This window comes from Syzygium oleosum, unplaced genomic scaffold, assembly GCF_021117445.2.
Source record: "Syzygium oleosum isolate NSW1041296 unplaced genomic scaffold, Sole_v2.1 Sole_v2.27, whole genome shotgun sequence".
NCBI lineage: Eukaryota > Viridiplantae > Streptophyta > Magnoliopsida > Myrtales > Myrtaceae > Syzygium > Syzygium oleosum.
This window is the reverse complement of record NW_026607511.1, coordinates 471,564-482,047: the sequence shown is the minus strand read 5'-3', so window position 1 is coordinate 482,047 and position 10,484 is coordinate 471,564. Positions and strand designations below refer to the sequence as shown.

At 40.9% G+C, this 10,484-nt stretch overlaps 1 protein-coding gene across 1 annotated transcript; it reads left to right on the top strand.

The window, feature by feature from the left end:
* Positions 1–5,269: 5,269 nt before the first annotated feature.
* On the top strand, positions 5,270–10,468 carry LOC130135123 (serine carboxypeptidase-like 18). The gene is made up of 15 exons (XM_056303522.1): positions 5,270–5,417; positions 5,450–5,628; positions 7,805–7,941; positions 8,056–8,132; positions 8,264–8,386; positions 8,480–8,582; positions 8,698–8,735; positions 8,842–8,943; positions 9,042–9,122; positions 9,260–9,439; positions 9,526–9,597; positions 9,693–9,814; positions 9,897–10,010; positions 10,125–10,179; positions 10,275–10,468. Exons 2-15 carry the CDS (start codon positions 5,465–5,467, stop codon positions 10,356–10,358), a joined length of 1,452 nt encoding a protein of 483 aa, XP_056159497.1. The 5' UTR covers positions 5,270–5,417; positions 5,450–5,464; the 3' UTR covers positions 10,359–10,468.
* Positions 10,469–10,484: the final 16 nt, after the last annotated feature.

The following is a 10,484-nucleotide window of genomic DNA, read 5'->3' as shown; positions in this document are numbered from 1 at the left end:
TCCAAATAATAAGTTGAGACAAAATTGGCAAAACTTCAAAAGGTTTAGGACTAAATTGTCATAACTGAAAGGTTTGGGATTGAATCGGTCGGTGTATAATAACGTTTAGGACATTTTGAACAATCATCCCTTGTCAAAACTCTTATTGAAATTGTCAAAGGATATCAAATCTAGAATCTGATATTTAGCATATCTCTAGCAACCATTCCCGATATTCAGCAATCGCTCCTGATATTGAGCGAATCTCTTGCAATCACTCCTTGATTTCTTTCTGATTTATTGTTGATTTGTTTATATCCTTAACTTCTTATAAATAGAAGCTGAAAAGAGAGATAAAGATGTACAAAAACATTCATAAAAATTACAATATAGTTTTACATTTTAACATGGTATAAGAGCTTTTCTAGCAAAAGCTTTCTTTTATTCTCAAATGGCATCCTCGCCTTCTTCAACATCTGCTTCGATCTCAAGTACCATCTTTGGCTTAACAAACCAGGTACTTGGATCCACAGCCACCGGAATTCCTGCAAATTCCATCTCCTGTCGAGCAAATGGAGTCAAGTTCACAGGAGACAATTTTGTTATTTGGAGGGCACGCCTATTACTGTGTCTTCGAGCAAGCAAATTACTACCAATTGTGGAAGGATCTTCCGTATGTCCACCTAGCCAAATTGTGCAAAAAGCAGATGGAACCACCACCACTATTCCGAACCCACCATATGACGAGTGGGTAACACGCGATCAAATCGCACTTGGGTGGATTCTTAGCACGACATCCGACGCCATCGTCGGTCAGCTTTCAAATTTCAACACATCCGCAGAAGCATGGGAATTCCTTGGTACATCTTATGCTGCTCATAATCTTGCTAGAACAACTCATCTTAGAATGCAGCTGCAAGCTCTTCGGAAAGGTAACCAAACAGTTACGGAATTTCTTCAACAAGCCAGTGTTCTTGTAGACCAACTCGCTTCGATTGGCGAGATTATTTCCGATCATGAGTATCAAACTCACATTTTTCGTGGATTGGGAGCCGAATATCAAAGTCTTGCAGTATTTATATCAGTGCAAAGTCAAAATCAAACAATGACTAGAGATGCCCTTCACGGTCTCATATTGTCCCATGAAGCACGCTTAGACCTCATGGAGTCTAGTGTTGCTCCACCGGCTGCATTTGCTGCACATTTTGATGGGCCTACAATGGTTTCCTCACAACCTCAAAGATCACGACAACAACATGCTGTCAGATATTCTCGAGGTAATGGGCATTCTTTCCAAAAACGGAATCAAGAAGGAAGAGATAGAAATTATCGAGGGGCTGGCCAGCAATATCACAATCGGAATCTCAACACCAATTTCAATCCGTCTTTTGGCAATAACTAGAGTCAGAGACGAAGCAATCTTCGGTGTCAGATTTGTAACAAATACGATCACAGTGCCAATGTTTGCCGTGACAGATATCTTCAGCATCCAGCATCCGAATTTTCTCCTCAACTCAACTCGGCTGAAATTCCTCCTCCACCTTCCATCTTCTCCAGTGAATCCTAGTATCCTCATTCTGGTGCTACCCACCATGTGACAAATAATCCTTCCGATCTGTCTAATGTTTAGCCTTATTTTGGATCCCAACAAGTCACCATAGGTAACGGGTCCCATCTACCCATTACTCACACAGGTAGCTATGTTTCTCCTCATTTTGCTATGTCTAATGTTCTCGTTGTTCCCACAATCAAAAAGAATTTGCTATTTGTACGTAAGTTTTGTCAAGAAAACAACTGTGATTTCCTATTCTCATCAAACTCCTTTTCTGTGAAGTGTCGTCACATGGGGAGGACTCTACTTCAAGGGGAAATTGAAATTGATCACGACCTTTATTTCATTCCAGCGTCTTCTTCGCAATCGTCATCTCCGTCCATGTTCTAAGCCTCTGCAACCAATCTTGTTCGTCTGTGGCACAACCGACTTGGTTATGCCGCCTTCTCAGTTGTTGGTTAAGTTCTTAATAAATCATTGGTCGCACTCTCACCGTGTCCTGCATGTATGTCTAGTAAGAGTCATAGTCAATTTCATGCACCCACCCATCATAGGTCTACCTTTCCATTGCAGTTAATTCACTTTGATGTATGGGGTCCAGCTCCTGTAACCTCTACATCTAATAATCGGTATTTTATTTGTTTTGTTGATGACTACTCCAAATTTACATGGCTATACTTGTTGCAATCTCGTGATCAATTCCTCTCCATTTTCTCTGTGTTCCTTAATTTTGTGGAAAATCAATTTTCCACCACAGTTAAAGCCATTCAGTGTGATTGTGCACGCGAATTTCTCTCGGACTCTTTTCAGCGTTTATTACAGGATCGTGGCATTCATCAAAGGACCTCATGTCCTCATCAACATCATCAAAATGGCACAGCTGAGAGAAAGCATCGCCATATTGTTGAAATGGGCCTTTCAATGCTTAACCATGCTTTTGTGCTGCCTCGCTTCTGGGATTTTGCATTTGAGACTGCAGTACATATTATCAATCGGCTGCTGACACCAGTTCTACAGAACCGAATACCATGGGAGACACTTCATAAAGCTGTTCCCTCTATTCAGCACCTCAAGGTTTTCGGGTGTGTGGTTTACCCCAATCTTCGATCTTATGCAAAGAACAAGCTCCAATCCAGATCTCATTTATGCATTTTTCTAGGATATCCGTCGTGCAACAAGGGCTACCGTTGCTATTCTCTAAGAGATCATCGCATCTACATCACTGACGATGCAATTTTTTATGAGCAATTATTTCCCTTTACTACCTCTGGTCCAATGAATGCTTGTCAAACCACTATTGCGGCTCCAGAATGTCTTATGCTCCTTTCATTTTTGAACGAAAACGTGCAACAACCTCAGTCAATGGAGCGCATCTCTACTGCCCCAACTAATTTTCTTTCTCCTATACAGGTTCAACAAAATTCTCCAACACCTTTTTCAAAATCGGAGTCATCTTTGCTCCCAGATCCACCCACTACTGATGTTTGAAACGATAGTGACAGCACCTCCAACTCTCCTTCATCGCCAGCTGCCTCATCTCATCCTATGGTGACAAGGCTGCAGGATGGAACGTTGGCACGGCGTCAACTTCGGGCTAATCACACTTATGCCCTGCAAACCGAAGCTTCCTCAATACCAACACCGACTTCCTTCACTCAAGCAAATAAAGATCTAGCATGGCGAGCGACTATGAATGAAGAATACACTACCTTGATGCACAATCAAACCTGGACCCTTGTATCTCCACCGAAATAGTGCAAACCCATTGGTTGTAAGTGGGTATTTCGAGTCAAGCTGAAGGCTGACGGATCCCTTGAAAGATACAAGGCTCGGTTAGTCGCCAAAGGCTTCAATCAACAAGAAGGGGTAGATTTCCATGAAACTTTTAGTCCCGTGGTAAAACATGTAACGATTCGCACCGTTATTTCTCTTGCCTTCAGTCAGGGATGGCAGCTTCGACAATTGGACGTGAAGAATGCTTTTCTCCATGGTCATCTTGAAGAGGAAAGTTATATGCAACAGCCTCTAGGCTTCGTCGACTCTACTCATCCTCACCATGTATGCCATCTTCAACGCTCACTTTATGGACTAAAACAGGCACCGCGTGCATGGTACCAATGACTAAGTTCTTTTCTTCTCTCTATTGGGTTTCAAGTATCTCGCGCTGACTCCTCTTTATTTATGCTTCACTCGACAGTATACAATGTGTTTCTCTTGGTATATGTAGATGATATAACTTTAATTGGGTCGCCCTCAGCGCCTTTATCTACTCTAATCGAATCCCTACAATGAGAATTTGCTATTAAGGACCTCGGCGAGCTCCATTATTTTCTCGGCATTGAATTGCAAAGAACTGACAAAGGTCTACTACTCCATCAAGGCAAGTATGCACACGACATTCTTCAACGTACCAATATGCAAGATGCTCGACCAGTCACGACTCCTTGTGTTACTGGTACTGACCCGTCTTTACTGTAGCACAGAGCTTTATTTCATGATCCTACCTTATATCGTAGTACTGTCGGCGCTCTCCAGTACCTTACCATCACTTGGCCGGATCTTGCCTATGCGGTGAATACCGCGTGTCAGTTCATGCATGCTCCCACCGATGCACATTGGCAATTTGTTAAGCGTATTCTGCGTTTTCTGTGTGGTACTAGTAATTATGGTATTCTACTTACTTGCAGCTCTACTTGTCAACTACATGCTTTCTCCAACGCAGGTTGGGCAAGTGACCATGACACTCGTAGGTCTGTTGGTGGTTATAGTGTTTTTCTTGGATCTAATCTTATTTCCTGGAGCTCCCGTAAACAACGGATTATAGCTCGCTCTAGCACCGAAGCGGAATTTAAGTGTCTAGCCAATACAACTGCCGAGCTCATATGGACAGAAGCCTTATTACGTGACCTCCATGTCTCCTTGCCGAGTCCTCCTGTCTTATGGTGTGACAATATTTTTGCTTTTTACCTCACCGGTAATTCCGTTTTTCATGCCCGAACGAAGCATGTTGAGATTGACTATCATTTCGTTCGGGAATGGGTGGTTTAGAAGCAACTCCATGTTCAGTACATCTCCTCCATAGATCAACCTGCGGACATCTTCAGCAAAGCCCTATCTACCACTCGATTTCGTCTATTGTAGTACAAGTTTACTGTGAGATCTCTCACATCAGCTTGCGGGGGGATGTTAAAGGATATCAAATCTGGAATCTGATATTCAGCAGATCTCTAGCAACCATTCCCGATATTCAGCAATCGCTCCTGATATTGAGCAAATCTCTTGCAATCACTCCTTGATTTCTTTCTGATTTATTGTTGATTTGTTTATATCCTTAACTTCTTATAAATAGAAGCTGAAAAGAGAGATAAAGATGTACAAAGACATTCATAAAAATTACAATGTAGTTTTACGTTTTTAACAGAAATAATTTTCATCAGAAGTCCCATCAAACACGAAAGGTCATCGAACCGAGTCGGAGCACATGGACTGGGTCGATCTCGCCAACACGTGATACTACGGCCGACATGGTTTGGGCTTGCGTGTATCGTGAGCATGCAAATTTTTGCTTAGAAAAGCTCCACACACATTGGATGATATGAGTATATGGTTGACAATGTCACATAAACTACAACCATATGCTTGGATTTTGAACATTCATGCATGCTAAACTGAGAAATATGGAGAGTTGAAAGGGAGTTAGACCAGCTCATCTCACAGGCCTCCCACCTAACGTTCTTTAAGAAGAAACCCACGTACACGGGCATAGACCACCCCCCATCCATGCGCTCCATTTAAGATTTCCGTTTTTTCTTCAATCTTAGTTTGAACCCCCTCTATCCCTCTTGTTTTAGGGGGTATCATTAGCACGAAAGCGAAAACAGAGAGTGTAGAGAGAGAGAGAGAGAGAGAGAGAGAGAGAGAGAGAGAGAGAGAATGGCGAGGCAAAAGGTAATGGTCAATTCAAGAAGCCAAGATATTGAGAAGAAATGGGTGTGCATTTTGCTTGTGCTGGTGTCTGCCTCAGCTGCTTCATCTCAGTACATTGTGGAGACACTTCCTGGGTTCCCTGGAACACTTCCTTTCAAGCTGGAAACCGGGTCAGTTTGGATTCTTTCATGTCATCGTTCTCTCTCTCTCTCTCTCTCAACGATGATTTGAAAGTAGAGTTCCTTCGTAAGTTCTGATTTTGCGACGCTTTGTATCGGACCGCGACGAAAATGAGGCGATTTAGGAGGGTCTGCGACCGGAGGCACGGTGTCTCGGGGGCACCATGCATGGAATATCGGCAAAAGAACATTACAAGTGCCATAAGTTGTGTACGTCGCTCACTTTGGTGCCATAAATTTTTTTTGGATCACTTCAATGCTAAAATTTTTGAAAAACGATCACTTAAGTTATAAATTTTTTTAAAAACGATCACTTAAGTGCCAACTCTAGTGCCGTACACAACTTTTCGCCGGAAATCTGACGTGGCATTTTTTTTTATTAATTTCTGAAGCTGACGTGGGTCGCCGGAGATTAGCACTTAAGTGATCATTTTTCAAAATTTTTAGCACTTAAATGATCGTTTTTAAAAAATTTTAGAACTTAAGTGATCGTTTTTCAAAAATTTTAGCACTGAAGTAATCCAAAAAAAACTTTTGGTACTTAAGTGATCGTTTTTCTCCGATTTGGCACTTAAGTGAGCCGGCGAAAATTTTTGGCGTTAAAGTGAGCGCCGTACACAACTTATGACACTTATAGTGTCCTTTTGCTATGGAATATCTAATTGCTTTCTCACCAGCATTTCTTTGTTTCTAGCATTTGGTGATGCATGATGGTGCTGAGATTGCTGACTTTTTTGAAATATGTAGACACATCAGCTAAAGGGAACTTTGCAGTTGGTCCCTACAATTCATGACTTATCTCAACTGGGTCCTTGAGTTTCTAATTGCATCTATAAAGTCCTTCGGCGGTCCGGACTCCCCACTTTAGAAAGCTATGCCGTTAGTCCTTCTGTTCAGTACATGCCTTTCTAATCTTGGAATATAACTGATAGAAGATTTTTTAGTACAATTCTGACATTGCGGTAAAGTAAATGCCAAAATTACATACTTTTCTTTTGAGATAAGTGCATTTAAAGTCTTAAAACTTGTCACGAAAGTGCAATTGAGTCCTAAAACTTTCAAAAAGTACAAACAAGTCCTAAAACTTGTCACGAAAGTGCACTTGAGTCCTAAAACTTTAAAAAAGTGCAAACAAATCCTAAAACTTGTCACGAAAGTGCAAACAAGTCCTAAAACTTGTCAAATTAGTTCAATCAAGTCCTTCCATTGATTATACTTTTTGAAAGTTTTAGGACTTGTTTGCACTTTTGTGATAAGTTTTAGGACTTGTTTGCACTTTTTGAAAGTTTTAGGACTCAAGTGCACTTTCGTGACAAGTTGTAGGACTTGTTTGCACTTTTTAAAAGTTTTAGGACTCAATTACACTTTCGTGACAAGTTTTAGGACTTCTAGTGCACTTATCCCTTTTCTTTTCGAGGGTGATGGTTCGACGGATATAATCAACAGGATTAAAGCGACACGAGTAATGATGTGGAAGAACTAAATGTGTAAATAACTCTGATGATGTTGGGTACCAGGTAAAGTTATTGATAGTTAGTGTGCACAAATTCATCACATAATAGATAAATTGATTTCGATGTTTAATCACAACCCATTCAATCTTCTAGTACATATACACTAATGTCGGAAATGTTTTGTATTAGAGTTCTTCCTTCAAGCAAGTGAAGTTATATTCTTTAGAGGATGAGAAAGCCCACCAAAATTACACGAGCAGATAAGTCAACTCATCTTGATGGACTTATCCGACGTACATCGGCTGCACCAAAATTTTCTCTACCCATAATACTTTAGTCAGCAGGTTCTCCTAACGTTCCATAACAACAGCACCCACACCCACTGCAAGATGACCAACCTTTCAAAGAATTTTGCTGACCTATGTTTGGCTCCTCCCAACAAGATTGGAATGCTAGCATAAACTCTCTAACAATGACTACCATCAGGCCAAACAAACTCAACTCCACTTGCTTTTGCATTCTCTCTCTGTTTCTGTACCTTTCTGGCTCTGCATTTTCTGGCTGTATTGCTAAGGAATTACCGGGGATCCCGGTTTGGTTCTGCTCACTCTTGAAACTGGGTGAATTAGTAATGCGACTGTACTTCGATTTCAAAATGCAGGGATGGATTTGACTTTTTCAGTGATCTTGATTGGGTATGTTGGTTGATGCAGGTACATAAGTGTTGGCGATGTCGAGTTCTTCTACTACTTTGTGCAGTCTACCGGGAATCCTGGAGCTGACCCTCTTCTGCTTTATGTGAATGGAGGTCCCGGGTGTTCGGGTTTGAACGGCTTCTTGTTCCAGATTGGTAAGTTTCTTATTCTTCGTAATTCCTCCTATTATATTATTACTATATCATGATGATGCTGCAAATGTATTCAAGTAGGTGTTTATATAGTATTTTGATGTCTCCAATATGCAGGTCCGCTTAAATTCAACATTACTGATTACACTGGGGGTTTGCCAACATTAATCTACGAGCCAGATGCGTGGACTAAGGTAAAGTGAGAAGCAATAAATTTTGCCCTTGATTTAGGATTATTTAACAATTTACCGAGAACTGCATTGAATGTGAAATCCTGTCCAGTAATTGAGTTCATACTGCCTTTTTCCCCTTCCAAAATTATCAGACAGCCAACATTATATTCATAGATGCACCAGTTGGCGCGGGTTTCTCCTATGCAACGACGGCATCGGCGTACGTATCCACAGACACATTGAACACTGCACAGATGCAGACCTTCTTAAGAAATGTGAGTGAAATTCTTCACAGACCGTGGTGGTTGTATCATACGAAAGAAAAAACGGGGGTGAAATGAATGCTAATATATATATATGCGGTGCAGTGGTTGGCGGCACATCCAAGTTTCCAAACCAATCCAGTGTTTGTCGGTAGCGATTCTTATGCTGGTATATACACTCCCATGCTTGCTACGGATATTCTACGAGGTATCCATTCTTTTCTATAAACCTGATTGAATGGGATAAATGTACACGTTTTTTCCTTTCCACACCTATTGATGGTTATGATGTTACATTTTCGTATCTTGCTCCAAATTTGCAGGGAATGAAGCTGGACTTAAACCATATATCAACCTTAAGGTGTGGAAAAAGCCTGCTCGTTATCTTAATTTTTCCTTCTTGAAATTTGACATAAGCTGTATCTTGTGTTAATATACTGATCTTCTCTTCGTTGAATCATTTTCAGGGAATGATACTATCATGTCCCCACACGTTCACCGATCTCGAAACAAACTCAAAAGTTCATTTTGCTCATAGGTTGGCCCTCGTTTCAGATGCACTTTATGAGGTAAATGAATGACAAATCATGTGCGAACTCATTGATGCAAGACTAGTTGAGCAGTTGTGATTCCTGGGTATGATCAACTTATATCCATTCATTAACAGGCTTTAGAAGTAAATTGCGGTGGGAATTTTGTGGATTCAACAAACGTGACCTGCACAGAGGATCTGGCAGCGTATAACGAGGTCAGAGAATGTGCATCCCTAATGGACACTTATGAAGTAGACTCGTAATTTTTTCTCACCGAACTCTTGTTTGGTTTGAGATTTATTGAACATAAAGTTTGAGCAGAGATGTTTGGTTCTTTCTGTCTTATTTCCAGCTAGTTGAATTGGTCAACAGACACAATGTTCTGCAACCTGATTGTGCTTCCCTTTCACCAAAATCAAAAGAAGCTTTCAAATCAGCAATATCAAACCAAGAGAAGCACAGGAGGTCCATCCAAGAGTTCACCAAGGATTATCTTGTGTCACTACCGAGACCTCGCGATCTTTGGTGCAAGGTCGCTCTCTCTCTCTCTCTCTCTCTCTCTCTCTCTCTCTCATTCTCTCTAAATCTGTTTTCTAATTCTTTCATTGAATGTTGCAGAATTTTGGCTATCTACTTGCCGACATATGGGGTAATTATCCAAGCGTGCAAGACGCTCTTCATGTTCGACCAGTATGTACATGATTTGCCATGAATTTCTCATTCAATTTTGTTCCCTCTTGAGAAAACTAACAGAATAGTCTTATCTTCATCGTGTCAATTCGTAGGGAACCGTCACCGAATTTTTCAGGTGTAATATTTCCTTATCGTCCTATACCATGGATGTCGACAATGTGCTCGATTATCATAAGAATCTCACCAGTCTGGGCATGCAAGTTCTAGTTTTCAGGTAAAAACTATGTCAAATGTGAAATTCAACCAAAAGAAAAAGTACTTCATTTGACCGGTGATGAGTAACTCTTCCTTTGCAGTGGTGATCATGACATGCTTATTCCGCATAACGGTATCGAAGCGTGGATCAAGTGGCTCGATTTGACTGTGGACATAGATTGGAGACCGTGGTTTGTAGATGGCCAAGTTGCGGGGTAAGCTCATAAAGAGTTTGGTCTATTGCGAGCTTTCAGTTGAACTACTTCTCATTCTCCCTTCTGTTTGACCTTGATGATTTAAGAGCTTCCAATTTCACCATGTTTTAATAGGTACACGAGGAAGTATAAAGACAGCGGATATCGATTGACTTATGCAACATTGAAGGTAAGAACTCAGACTTCAATGCCGTCTCTTCCTTCTCCTCGAGTTGTTTTTGGTGTCGTAATACTTTTGTTCCTCTGTTAATGCCTTTGATACAGGGATCGGGTCACTCACCTCCAGAGTACAAACGCAGAGAATGTTATGAGATGTTTCGCAGATGGATTCATTACTATCCTTTGTAGATCCACACGTTTAAGAGTGGTTGCTAGAATGTTATGAAAAACTTTATTCACAAGTTATCTAGCCTTGTCATGATTCATGTAATTGGAAGAACATGCATTGAGCTACCGTAGTAATAACCGACATGT

Bases quoted from the DNA above. Each gene is read 5' to 3' on its own strand.
- LOC130135123 (XM_056303522.1), top strand. From the start codon at position 5,465: ATGGCGAGGCAAAAGGTAATGGTCAATTCAAGAAGCCAAGATATTGAG. The intron at 7,942-8,055 runs GTAAGTTTCTTA...TCCAATATGCAG, and splicing joins CGGCTTCTTGTTCCAGATTG to GTCCGCTTAAATTCAACATT. The intron at 8,736-8,841 runs GTGTGGAAAAAG...AATCATTTTCAG, and splicing joins AACCATATATCAACCTTAAG to GGAATGATACTATCATGTCC.